We start from the raw sequence: 12,634 nt of genomic DNA on the forward strand, positions 1-12,634 counted from the left end.
TATCAGGCCGTTATACTGAGGACATCAATAATATTTCAGGACTGAGTAGGAAGGAAGGAAGGCGCGCGGCCTTGCAACACAGACCTGACGAATTCGTGGTGCGCTCTGAGATCGCATATGCACTCGCCTTGCAGACTCGGTCACCAGTCTGCTTGCAACAGGTATGCTCTGGGGAGTGGGGCCGATCCTAATCTCCGTCCTCAAGCCGTCTCCTGAAATTGCCGAGTACGAAGGATGTGACTGTGTCCTTCCGTTCCGCGCGCCAGTCATGCAGTAGGAGTGTACGATTGCGATGACGTTCATGAACATGCTCGCCACACGTGGTGGCAAAGAGCTTCGGCTTTCGACTTCCTAAGTATGCGAAGGGTAAGACCGGTTGATTGGCGAAGAGCTTCCACTGGCATAGATTAAGATGAAGAAGTAGCCTTGCACTGGATGAAGGTCGGAGTGGATGTCAACGGTCCCGAGGCTGCTGGAGTTATACTTGCTGAAGACGTGGTGAATATTTATCGACTGAGCCCAAGATACAGCGACATGCGTTAGGTCTGGATTATTTTCCTGGAGCTCGAAAATCTAGAGGAGAGGACAGGAAGTATTCACAGTGAATATAGACGATGAGCTTCCGAGGGCTGGAGTTGAACTGCGAGGGCAAGAATATGTTTGCGTACCTCGTTCCGTACTCCCGCCTGTCATGATTTCAGAGCGTACGCAAGTTGGATTGAACGTGTGGCCAGATACGCGTTCATGAACATGCGAACTACACGTGTCGAGAAAGAGTTTTCGACTTCCTATGCAAAGGCAGAGAAAGTGGATGACTTCCCGTAGAGAAAATATATGTTTATTCGGTATTGATTCAAGGCGATCGCTGCTCGGCAACGCTCCGAAATGAAGATCGCAGCGCACTGGTTGGCTGCTGCTGGCTGCCGTCTTCATCTCCGAGCGTTGCCGAGTGCTGATCGCGTCGAATAAACATATCATTTTGTCTACGGGAAGTCATCCAGTTGATCAGCGAAGGGCTTCCTTAGATATAACCTGACATCAAGAAGTAAGCCTTGTCAGCCTGACCTAAGTGGATGCCGACGGTCCCGAAGACCTTCGGTCATCATATTTGCTGAGAACGTCGAAGATTTTTCAGAGTGAGCTTGAAAGATAAACGCGTCAGGTATAGCAGTTCAGGGTATCTTTTGGTTCTAGAAGGAAAAGGAAAGGGGACGGAAACAACGTGTTTGCAAAAGGAGGAGCGCCATCCTTCCCGGGGTCGGGAGGCGCGCCACGCGGCCGGGCTAGTCTGCCACGCTCCATTCCTAGCACGCACGCTCTCATCATCGTCCACCACGACGAGCTCAGGCCGCCGCTCACCACCCTCACCGACACCGACGACCCAGGCGACGACGACGACCCCCACACGCGCCCCGATGTCCTCCTCGAAACCACGCCACGGACCCTCGGCGTCGTCGCCCTCGTCGAAACTGCCCAAGTTCCTGCAATCAAAGCAGACCCGAGACCGGTCGAAATCCCTGAACGATCCCGCCCTGCTCGCGTCCTCGTCATCCACGCCATCCAACCCGACGATGGGCCCCGAAGGCTCGTCGTCGTCTTCGTCGCCCTCGAAAGGCTCGCATCGGCTGGTACGGAAGAGCAGCCAGAGGCTGGCCGGCGTAAAGGAGCAGCAAGCGCACCCGCAGAGCCAGCCCGTTCCGGTGCCCGTGCCCGCGCTGCCGCCGTCGACGGCTGACGACGGCGAGCTCGAGAACGCCGACTTCTCCATGGGCGACAACGACGACGGCATGGACGAGCCTCCGGTCATCATCGAGCCCATTGCTGCTGCTCGACCACGCACACGGTCGGAGAGGCCCCTGAGCGCGTCGTCGGATAACCATCTGAACTACTACTCGTCGTCGCACTCGTCCTCGCGCATCACAGATTTGCCGACGAGACTGTCGGGCTGGTTCCAGCACACGTTCAATACTTCATCCACAGATCTTTCGCTCCCGAATTTATTAACGCATCCAGTCCAGAACTCGCCGAAGGGCAAGACGTCGGCGCTGCTCACCGCCGCGAAGCACGGCAAGGGCCACCTCGACAAGGCCATGCGCTATCTCCTCGACTCGGACGCTACGCCTGACGGCTGCACCGATGTTATTTGGCTCCTTGGCGTACAACATCCCGGCTACGAGCCACCGCCGCCGCTGCCGAACACCCCGCCCTCGTCTTCTGGTCGTCGCAGCAACGATTCACGCCGCTCGCCGTCCTTCCGCTCATCCACCTCATCGTCTACCTCACCCGATTCCACCACATCGCATTCTCTCCCACCTTCATCCTATTCTGCCAGACTCTACCAATCACAATCTCAGTCTCCATCCTCCCAATCGACACTACAACAGCAACAGATCTCAGCACAAGCGGCACCCAATAACTGGCCCCCCGTCTTCTACTCCGACTTCACCTCCCGCGTCTGGCTCACCTACCGCTCGCACTTCCAGCCCATCCGCGACTCGACCCTCACCGCGCTCGAGTCCGAGCAGGCGAACATGGCGCACGCGGGACCCGTGATCATGGCCAGCAGTCCGCCGACGAAGAAGTGGGGATGGCCCGGCTCGGGCGAGAAAGGGTGGACGAGCGATGCGGGGTGGGGGTGTATGTTACGCACGGGACAGTCGTTACTTGCGAATGCGCTGGTTCATCTGCATCTGGGACGGGGTGCGTCATCGTCATCCCCCTTCTTCGTATCTCAGATAAGCGGGCTTAATTAATGAATTGAATCGATGGGTGGTTAGATTGGAGAAGACCGCCGCATCCGGTTTATACGGCCGATTATGCGACATACGTCCAGATGTTGACTTGGTTCTTCGACTCGCCGACGCCGCACTGTCCGTTCTCTGTTCATCGGATGGCGTTGGCGGGGAAAGAGTTGGGTAAAGATGTCGGACAGTGGTTCGGGCCTAGTACCGCCGCCGGTGCCATCAAGTGCGTCTTCCCCCTTTCTTGCGCCTTCTCACTTCAATCTCTTGATCTCAACTCGAATGTGTTCTGTGCTATGATAGGACCCTTGTGCACGCCTTCCCCGAAGCCGGTCTCGGCGTCTCCATCGCATCCGACTCCCAGATCTTCCAGTCTGACGTTTTTGCGGCTTCGCATCCCCCGATGGATTCACCGAGCAGTAAGAAGAAGCTGGCGTCGACGTGGGGGGGCAGGGCGGTGCTTGTGTTGATTGGGATAAGGCTGGGGTTGGATGGGGTGAATCCGATTTATTATGAGACTATCAAGGTGCGTTTTTTCTGTCCGTCCATTTTCTGTCGGTCTCCCTTTTTAAACTGCATCTCACTCTTTGTCTTGTTCTGCTACTCATCGCCCACCGAACTCCTCACCAAATCCCAACCGCATCGTCCACCGCCTCATCTTTTGCACATTCGATTTCTGCAATTGATCATCATCGTTCACCCCTCCCCATTTCCCTTCTTCTTGACCTCATTTTTGACAACCACTCACCCCATCTTTTTCTTCGCTTCTGCTCATCGCCCCATCGAACTCACCACCAAATTCCACCACCACACCTTCACCGTTCAATTCCACACCATAATTTTTTTTTCTCGATCATACTCACGCTCATCTACTCACTCCACTCTCACCAAACAGGCTCTCTACACCTTCCCCCAATCCGTCGGCATCGCCGGCGGCCGCCCCTCTTCTTCTTACTATTTCGTAGGCTCCCAAGCCGACAACCTCTTCTACCTCGACCCGCACCACGCCCGACCAGCGGTCCCTCTTCGACCACCACCATCTACGAACGATATCGTATTGGATATTTCGAGAGAATCTATAGAGAGGGATAGGGAGAGGCAGCAAGAGGAGGAAGGAGGACAGGGACCGAGAACGCCGGAGAAGGATAAGGAGAGGGAGAAGAAGAGGTTGAGGAGCGGGAGTAAGAGTGCACCGGGGAGTCCGGCTGGGCCTGTCCTCTTCTCAGGCGGCGGAGGAGCAGGAAGTAGCGCAGGAGGAGGACAAGGACATTACAGGAGCCCGACGAGCCCCACGTCGAGCCGGAGCGGCCGGAGCCCGATACATTCGCCGAGTCCGTTGGCGCACCAGTTGAGCTCGGGGAGCTCGGGGAGTTATCATTCGACGAATAGCGGGGGTGGGATGGGTGGGTCGTCACAAGGGCATGGACATGGAGGAGGATATGGGCATGGCCGGTGGGCGACTACGCTCGCTCCGTCGCCTACGACGCCTACCGCTCCTTATCACACCACACACTCAAACCCCAATTCGAACTCCAATAACAGCAACAATAGCAACAGCAGTGCCAGTGGCGGTGGTGGCCGCCGCGCCTCCTCCGACCTGTCCTCCCTCTCCATGTCGATGTCCGAGCTGCTCGCCCGTGGCAATACCGGCCCCGAGCCCCTGGACGCGATTCAGGAGCATTATGTGAGCGCGTACTCCGCTGCGGAGCTCAAGACGTTCCATTGTGAGAGGGTGAGGAAGATGCCGCTGAGTGGGCTGGATCCCAGTATGCTTGTGGGGTTTTTGTGTAGAGATGAGGGGGATTGGGAGGATTTCAAGGCGAGGGTAGCGGATGTGCGTTGTTCTTTTCCTTTGATCTTTCCAAATTTTCATTTCATTTCACTATGTGTTTGTTACGGGACAATCGTCGCTCATTCGCTGATATCCTTGGAAATAGTTATCAAAGACACACAAGACGATCTTCTCCATCCACGACGAACCGCCCTCGTACCCGTCCGACTCGGAAGACCACCTCGGGCTCGAATCGATGTCGGAGCCAGACATGGACATGGACATGGATATGGATATGGACCTCGACGTGCCGGATGCGGACGATTCGCAGGGATCGGGCTCGACGTCGCCGACGACGGAGAATTCGGTGGGGGCAGGGTATTATGAGCCTGATGGTGAGGGCGAGGGTGCGGGTGCGGGAGAGGGAGGTGAGGAGGCGGGGCGGAAGGAGGGCAAGAAGGGAGGCAAGAAGACGAAGAGGAAGGGAGAGGGAAGTGAGGTGGATACGGAGGAAGACCCGATTGGACCGATTACGCCTGGTCCGGGGTCGGCTGGTGGCACGTTCGTAGGTGGGGGCAAAGGAGAAGTTCGACACGACGACGATGGAGAAGATGAGGATGGTGAGGACGACGAGGACGACGAAGAGTGGGTGGACCCGTCGGTTTCGTTACCGACACCACAGCCAAGATCGCCCTCGGAGGGCGCTGACGGTGGCGGTGGGGGCGATGGAGGGAATGGCGGAGCTATCCCATCGAGTGCGAATGGGGCGGATGAGAATGGGAGGGTGGTTCCGAACCCGATGATGGGCTCGATATACGGGATTGGACAACCACACGGACACGGACACGGACATATGACGAGTCCATCCGAGGTCTCGACGGCGTCGACAGCCTCAGCGTCGAGCGAGGCTTCCGGTTCCGTGGCACGAGAGTCGACGGGGGGAGGGGGAGGTGTGGTTAGCCCGAAGAAGAAGAAGAAGTCGAGGAAGAATACGATACCACTTCCGTTGATCACGACGCCGACGCCGGGCGCGAATCAGTTGGCGAATTATCCGTTCCCGGGGAGTAGCGCGAGCGAGAGCGATCTCGAGGCGGAGCCTGGGGGTGGTAGTGGCGGAGGAGGAGGTAGGGCGGGGAAGGAGGCGAGGAAAGGGCATGGGGAGAAGAGGGAGAGGGTGGCGCATGCGGGTGGTGGGGGGACGGGGATGATGAGCACGGCGAGGGCGAGGGACGGTGGGAGGACGCAGAGTGGTGGGGTGAAGGGCGTGTTGTTGACGGGGCTGGATACGACGAGTACGGGTGTGAGGAGTAGAGAGCGGGATCGGGATAGGGATAGGGAGAGAGAGCGGGCGTTGGAGCCAGAGATGAACGATGAGGGGGACGACTTTTAAGTGCGATGGTAGGCTCTATGAGTTCTCCAGTTCCGGTGTGACCCTTTTTCTTTTGACTTTTTTTTCGTGGTTGGGGTGCTTCTGTATGTATGCTCTCTCTCTCTCTCTCCTGTTCTCTATCTCATCTCATCTCATCTCATCTCGGTCTTTCTCTTTCTTTATGTCTTCGAGACTTACCCACCCACCTGCCGCTTTACCTCTACAGGCCCTCCCTCCTCTTTAGCCTCCCGCTCGTCATGATATACCGCGCAAGCCGTTTTTCTATCGTCCTATTGAATTATTCCGACTTCTCGTCTCGTTCGCGTCATCGATCCACTTATCCTACGTGTAAGCTGCTAGGCCACTTCCTCTTTCTTTTCATTTTCTTACTCCTCTTCGTGCCGTTTGTCGTGCCGTGCCGATCCCATTACTAACGCGTCTTCCTTTTCTCCCTTTGATTCCTGAATTATGCGCGGTAGTATTGATTGATTGATTGAATTGTAACCTCATCCAAACACATATCCATGTATATTGCTCGATCTCTCCACGACGAAGACTACTACGCAGGTAGTAGCTAGCTAGATTCAGTTCATAACCTCTTTTTCGAATCATCGGGTTTTCTTTTCTTTTTCTTCGCTTACTTATCGCCTTTTCGTTCGTTAGGAAGGGAGGGGAAGTGGTGGTCAGGTTCGTCTGGGCCAGGTTTTGAACTTTGATTTTCCTCAGAGAATATATGGATACCCTTCTGAAGTTCAAGCTAGCACCGAGTTTGAGTTATGATCGGCAAAGGCAACGGTTTTGATGGGATTAAGAAAGATGGTGTTCTTGCCGAGCACAGAGGAACAAAAGGATCGCCGCAATTGGCAATTGTCACGAGTCACATGTGTGACAGAACCTTACTAACCACGCTAGCGTGACACCGTGTCAGCAACACCTCTTGCTCCCGACCAGTTCCCGACGCTACAGTCACCCTCTATTCACCCTTTCTAAGCTTCGCGGCAACAATCATCGCACTCCATCATCTCATCGTATACTACTAGCGGTCGCCATTTGAACGGTCATGGCTCTCACACGGGCACAGAAATATCTAGAAGCTCCTCGACTTCCTGTTGAGTTGCTCACAGAGATCGCGAAGCTGGCTCCAAAGTCATCTCTGTGGGCATTGTGCCGTACGAGTCGTGTATTTCACGAGCTCACGGTCCGCGAATTGTACCGGTACGTCACGATACACTGCACGGGCGTGAACGACGCAGACACAAAAGATCTTGTTTGCCGAGCCCAGAAATGGTGTCAGACCGTCATGGATAAGCCAGACAAGGCGGCTTTTGTCGAAAGCGTCACTATTTCAGAGCTTCCCAGGTAAGTCATCTGCTTATATGAACATGGCGAAATGCAGATAAATCCAGCGAGCTCACCTTTCTACGTATTCAGTGACTTAATAGAGTATGATCCTGCCCAGGCATTTGAGCTCATTGCGCTTCTTAAACGCGCGTTCAAGATTCTTCCGAACCTCGAGTCACTCGACGTCGACTGTTCACTAAATCCGCTCTCGGGGTCGCTCGGAATTCTGGACGCTCTCCGTGTGCCCTCCCTCCGTACCTTCAGAATCGAGATGGACTCCGATAACGATCCTACCCTCATCGACTTCCTTTCCAAGCACCCTCGTCTTAAAAATATCGAGCTCATGATCGACGGATTCGACGACGCAGAGCTGGAGGAGGAGCTTACCCTCCCCGAGCTCGAACGATTCACTGCCCCTTTCACGTACTGGGAGGCCTTACGACCCAACCCAAACTTACGTTTTGCAGGCGTGCATCAGGATCGTTTCAGGGATCTTGATTACAACCCTTTCGATGTTATGCACCCCTTGGGGAAATTCACGGGAGTTAAGTCGGTCTGGATCTTGATTCCGTCAGAAAGCACACTTCCGTATCTCAACGATCTGAAGGAGGAGCTACCGATGCTCGAGCAGTTGAGCGTCGAATTTTCGAATTGGAACGATCGTGGTGAAGCTGTTGTAAGTCACCGTTCTCCACCACTTTGCCGTCATCAACCGCATCAAAATGACTGATTATCCATGTCAACCATTCCACTCATGATGTCATACACCTTTTGGCACTTACTAGACTACCAGCTTATCGGTGGCAACTTGTCTCGCCCACTTCAAATCCCTTAAGTATGTTTCTGTCGAGGCGGACAATTGGAATCACAAGATCACGCAGAACACTGCGATGACCTTGGCCGAAGAGTCAAGTAAACACTGTGATACGCTTCTGCGAGCTCGGTTCGGTCAGCGATTCCGTCCATGTCATTTCATAAATTCCTTATTTTTTGACTGACACTTGCACTCCTTTAGGTCAGTGGAACTTGAAAAGAGATAGGCCGTCAGGCATGTGGAGGATAGTTTGATTGATCGCGCTGGCACGGTAAAGAGATCAATAAAAGCACTTCCGACATTTGTGTCCGCACGATTAGCCCGTATTGATGTTCCGTCTACAATATTGAGCAGCGTCTGCAGGAAACTTGTATCACGGCTATCTAGCAAGTGGGACAAGTAGTCGCAACGTGTGTTCTGTAAAATAACATCGCAATGCTGAGAACCTATAATACAGTTTCACGCTCAATCGCAGCCCTGGGTGATATCTGCCGCCTGATATAACCATACATCATCAATAAATATAATCAGCCCACTTCTCCGCTTTGCAGTGACCTGGGCAACCTTCTCAGCGATATCGTACACCGTCGCGCTCAAATGAGCACTGAGCTGGATTGGCATGATAGATGAGTCTGTCAAGACATATCAATCATTGCATACCATATCCGCAGGAAACAAATGCCCTCATGACGAACTTACTAACAACCCTCACATTGCTCGGCCCGTAGAGCTTCAAGTCGCTCCCCACGGCACCTCCCATCTCTCGTGGCAGCATCGCCACCGTTCCGATTGAATGTACATATCACCGGTTGAACATTTACAAGTACCCATTCCTGCCATACTTCACGTCTGATGTGTTGAGTGGCACAGAGGAAAGACCGGGTACTAATTCAGTGGTTACGATATCAGAGAGGGGAGGTGTTTGTGATACTACACGGGCAGACTTTGTAGCGTTGGAGATGAGGTAGAGGTCGCAGGCAGGACCACAGAGGTAAGCAGGATTCACTCCTCGAAAAATGTGAGTAGAGGGGCGAGGGGCAGAGGGCACGGAACAACGAATCAAGCTTACGACAAGGAAGTACGGCAGGATTGGAGGACTGGATGTGAGTAGTGCCACGGCTAAACGAGACATGTCGGTCAAATCGAAACCAGTGAAGATGAATTCAGGTAGCGCACCTCTGTGGAAGGTTCCAGACGACACTCCCTATAATTCCTCCGAGCGATCCCCACGACATCTCTACGACAGGCGCTATCATGAATAGTACATTAGCAATGATGTTCTCACAATATATACATACTCGAAAACAGACCATCGTCGAGCATACTCTCGGCTTGCATCGTCAGGATAGTCTCCAACGCATCCTCATCCACAAACCCGCCATTAGACACGATCTCTTTCGCTATTGCTTCCACGCTGTTCAAGAGCCCCTGTATGTTCGAATCCCCATTCTCGAAACCCAAGACCTGCCCAAGGGTTAAGTACGTAGAGACACCGACATTCGGAGCGTTGATCATATTGATGAACGACGGTGGGACGGACGCGCTGCTAAAAGGAATAGCAATATTCAGTTCGGCATCTGACGAGAAGAAGCATTCGAAGGCATTAGGTGGAAGTCACCGGAAAACACAATAGGCAGGGTGTCAGTGTTCTCGGCGACAATACAAAATTGAGAGGTATAGGACACGGTGGTTTGCAGCAAAAAAAAATGATTCGAGCGCCAACGCGCACACGAATACAGGACTTATCGAGTGTCGCGGGCGACGCCACATTAAGCCGCATGAAGAACATTGACTGACATCTATGTTCTTTGTCTTCTGACTGGAGGGTTCGACGCATCTATGTTATCAAGCTTCCGCCTATGCCTGCGTGTAACCACGTCTCTTGAGGGATCAGAGTACTCGTGACTACACTCACATCAATATCTCATATGATGTTCATGGGCGAAACTACACAGAAAATATAGTACACGATAACTCGGGGACTGTCGGTCAAATGTATACGGAAGCGGAAGGACTGCATGAACTACTTACACACCACCGATCAAGCGTTCAGCAAGGCTTTTTGTGCTTGTATCCGGCGGCTACGCCGAGGCTGCATAGGCTCTTCTTCCTCAGGCCGCACATGTTCCTCTTCCTTAGGTTGCATATGCTCGTCTTCATCTGGACCCAGAGGCCCACGCACAGTCTCCCATTGTGCTTCGGTGCTTGTTCTCCTCCACATGCAGTCGTCTATCACCAGTCAAATAATGCCATGTCAGCTCAAGATACCTTCTCCTTCTGTATATGACCGATCCGAAATGAGGTCAGGGAGACTCACCCCAGACACATTGACGTAGGCTAGGGCAGACATCCCCAATGATCTTAGGTACTTCCTCGACCTCTTCGACGGCCAACAGGTGTTCACTTCCGGAGGTGTTCGACGTCCTGACGAAGAGAGCTCGTAGCATCCTAAAGCCGATGTCTTTGAGTGATCTCGCGATGCACTCCAGCAGTTCCTGTCGTAAGCAGTCTCGTAGATAAGTATAACTTTCAGCAGTTAATCATGTCGTACTGCGGATGCCATACCGATTCAGAGTCATCATTCCGACATGCAAAGTACTCGATCCTCATATCGTATATCGCCAGCCGCTTCCCCAAGAAGCGTAAGCATGCCTCCGTCGCCTTGACTGTGGCCGGTATCTGAAAACTCAAGGCATGAACGCGACGACAGTAGCGCAAGGGATAGACAGGCATCCAGGATAGCGTCGGACTCTGCAGCAACGTCGCATGCATCAACCTCGGGCAGGCCTTAGGATCAAGAATCTCCCAGAACGGAACGGGCGCGGACAGATCCTCGAGCAGGGGTAGGGAGAGTTGCAAGCCTGGGCGAGGTGCGCGTTTCAATGGCCAATTCGACGGCCCCGGGACGTCGTCCGCACGCAGGAGACTTTCGATAGGCTCATCGACGTCGTCGATGCGTAGTTTGATGGTTCGCAATGACGGAGCGTGTCGTTGCAGAAAGTGAGCGACGATGGGAGAGTGTACCATGCGTGCCTCGATGTTGAAGTCTTGTCATGTGGGGATGTGGAGAGTCGACAACACCTCCGTCGGGTCTTCGTACTCGTGATGACCCGGACAGGAGAAGGGGATGAGAGGGAGACAGTGCTGGTCGCATTTTTGGAACTTGATTTCGAAACGGAGAGATTCGAGGCGGGGGAGATTGGCAAGAACCCTCAGGACCAACTTGAGGACGGGATAGCTGTGCGTCGAGAGAGTTGAGCGTGTACAACGGTCAATATGTACTGTTGCCCAATAACTGATATGAGACTGTAATGACTTACTCGGGCGTTTATTCCAGCGTCACGATACGAACGAACTCTCTTATGAAATACTTGTTTCGGAGCAGGGCCCCGCACATCCTGATACTTCGAATGACCGGTTGTTTTGCGCGCTCCATATCCTTTTCTTCCAGCGATCTTTCAGAACAGCGGATTGACACGTGGTGATAAAGATGGCGGATAGAAAGCTCGTGGAGGACGCGACTGGCAAGACAAAGAGATAGTAGTAGCACGGGCCCAACACGGGCCTTGAGTCGACTTCGCTGCCTTCAGCAGCAGCAAAGGAGACGATAGCACTGAGAAGTTCGACAGGAAAACTTGTAGTTCCCATGACCAAAGTTATCACGGCGGTGTCACCAATGCCAACTGGAACCGACGAAGAAATCAAGGCGATGGCAATCTGCGACAGCCTGACGAGAGTTTTTCCTGTTCCGTTAGGACAGGACCCCTGCGTATGCTGACAGAGGTCCCATCCGAAAACCCCCAAAATTGGTCGTTTTCGTCGCACGATTTGGGGGGTGTTTTCGTCCGCATGAGGATGGGACATCGGATTTTTGGCCATTTCCGTACGCACGATCGGATGGAACATCGCTCCGCATAAGGCCTTCCTGGGCCTTCTCAAGCCCTGTATGTCAAAAATTTTCTCAAAATGTGTTTTTCGCCCGTGTTTTTGGCCGTGTTTACCCCATTTTTCGCGTCCCCAGGAGGCATTTTCGTCCGCATAGCGGGATGGAACATCAGCATCGACGGGCCATTTTCGTCGCACTACGGATCGGACGAAACGCGATTTTTCGCCCAAAATTCGTCGCATCAGGATGGGACCTCCGTCAGCATACGCAGGGGTCCTGTTAGGACAGGTCTTGAGACGAGCTTTGTCACAGCGTCACGTCACGCCTCTTCGGTGGCGGTGGCGTCTTTTTCCTGGGAGCTGGAGATTTTTGTTACGGTCACTCGTCCTCCATCACTCTCGGCTCCCGGTGGTTCCCGGTCCTCCCGTCTCGTTCCGGCCACTCTACAGTACCTGTGTCGTGCGTCGTTCAAATATGCCTGACAAGTCTGAACAAGCAAACGTGGGCTAATTGCAGCCTATGTTCTTCCACCCGTGTGAGGAATTTAATTATCTCGAGCCACGGGTATGCCGTGCTCGTTCTTTCTTTGAACGCAGGTGAGCGTGTTGTGAGCTTTAAACTTTTGTGGCGTTTTCGCCACAGCAAGGGTCGCCGGTTTTGTCTCCAGAGATGTTTGGACAATAAAGTTGGTCAAAAGGCGCATTATAACCAG

At 53.5% G+C, this 12,634-nt stretch overlaps 5 protein-coding genes across 5 annotated transcripts; 3 read left to right on the forward strand and 2 right to left on the reverse strand.

The window, feature by feature from the left end:
- Positions 1 to 976: 976 nt before the first annotated feature.
- Positions 977 to 6,547, forward strand: STEHIDRAFT_88418 (uncharacterized protein). Its single transcript, XM_007298153.1, has 5 exons — positions 977 to 2,700; positions 2,778 to 2,967; positions 3,045 to 3,267; positions 3,637 to 4,575; positions 4,679 to 6,547. The coding sequence occupies exons 1-5, from the start codon at positions 1,416 to 1,418 to the stop codon at positions 5,900 to 5,902; spliced, it is 3,861 nt and encodes a 1,286-aa protein (XP_007298215.1). The 5' UTR covers positions 977 to 1,415; the 3' UTR covers positions 5,903 to 6,547.
- A 394-nt stretch (positions 6,548 to 6,941) lies between these two features.
- STEHIDRAFT_143359 (uncharacterized protein) lies at positions 6,942 to 8,303 on the forward strand (the record flags this gene model as incomplete). Its single annotated transcript, XM_007298355.1, has 4 exons — positions 6,942 to 7,240; positions 7,313 to 7,898; positions 8,008 to 8,170; positions 8,238 to 8,303. 4 exons carry the CDS (start codon positions 6,942 to 6,944, stop codon positions 8,288 to 8,290), a joined length of 1,101 nt encoding a protein of 366 aa, XP_007298417.1. The 3' UTR covers positions 8,291 to 8,303.
- A 198-nt stretch (positions 8,304 to 8,501) lies between these two features.
- Positions 8,502 to 8,832, reverse strand: STEHIDRAFT_46530 (uncharacterized protein; the record flags this gene model as incomplete). Its single annotated transcript, XM_007297943.1, has 2 exons — positions 8,502 to 8,668; positions 8,736 to 8,832. Coding segments are annotated over 2 exons (264 nt in total), but the record flags the coding sequence as incomplete, so codon positions are not given.
- Positions 8,833 to 8,853: 21 nt separating this feature from the next.
- Positions 8,854 to 11,063, reverse strand: STEHIDRAFT_151121 (uncharacterized protein; the record flags this gene model as incomplete). The annotated part of the gene is made up of 6 exons (XM_007298356.1): positions 8,854 to 9,041; positions 9,106 to 9,155; positions 9,213 to 9,285; positions 9,347 to 9,613; positions 10,354 to 10,531; positions 10,602 to 11,063. 6 exons carry the CDS (start codon positions 11,061 to 11,063, stop codon positions 8,854 to 8,856), a joined length of 1,218 nt encoding a protein of 405 aa, XP_007298418.1.
- A 41-nt stretch (positions 11,064 to 11,104) lies between these two features.
- Positions 11,105 to 11,747, forward strand: STEHIDRAFT_116908 (uncharacterized protein). Its single transcript, XM_007298357.1, has 2 exons — positions 11,105 to 11,274; positions 11,357 to 11,747. Exons 1-2 carry the CDS (start codon positions 11,142 to 11,144, stop codon positions 11,509 to 11,511), a joined length of 288 nt encoding a protein of 95 aa, XP_007298419.1. The 5' UTR covers positions 11,105 to 11,141; the 3' UTR covers positions 11,512 to 11,747.
- The last annotated feature ends 887 nt before the right edge of the window (positions 11,748 to 12,634 follow it).

This window comes from Stereum hirsutum (assembly GCF_000264905.1).
Source record: "Stereum hirsutum FP-91666 SS1 unplaced genomic scaffold STEHIscaffold_1, whole genome shotgun sequence".
In the NCBI taxonomy this organism is placed as follows: domain Eukaryota; kingdom Fungi; phylum Basidiomycota; class Agaricomycetes; order Russulales; family Stereaceae; genus Stereum; species Stereum hirsutum.

Bases quoted from the DNA above. Each gene is read 5' to 3' on its own strand.
- STEHIDRAFT_88418 (XM_007298153.1), top strand. From the start codon at position 1,416: ATGTCCTCCTCGAAACCACGCCACGGACCCTCGGCGTCGTCGCCCTCG. The intron at 2,701-2,777 runs GTGCGTCATCGT...ATGGGTGGTTAG, and splicing joins TCATCTGCATCTGGGACGGG to ATTGGAGAAGACCGCCGCAT. The intron at 3,268-3,636 runs GTGCGTTTTTTC...CTCACCAAACAG, and splicing joins TTTATTATGAGACTATCAAG to GCTCTCTACACCTTCCCCCA.
- STEHIDRAFT_116908 (XM_007298357.1), top strand. From the start codon at position 11,142: ATGACCCGGACAGGAGAAGGGGATGAGAGGGAGACAGTGCTGGTCGCA. The intron at 11,275-11,356 runs CTGTGCGTCGAG...GTAATGACTTAC, and splicing joins CCAACTTGAGGACGGGATAG to TCGGGCGTTTATTCCAGCGT.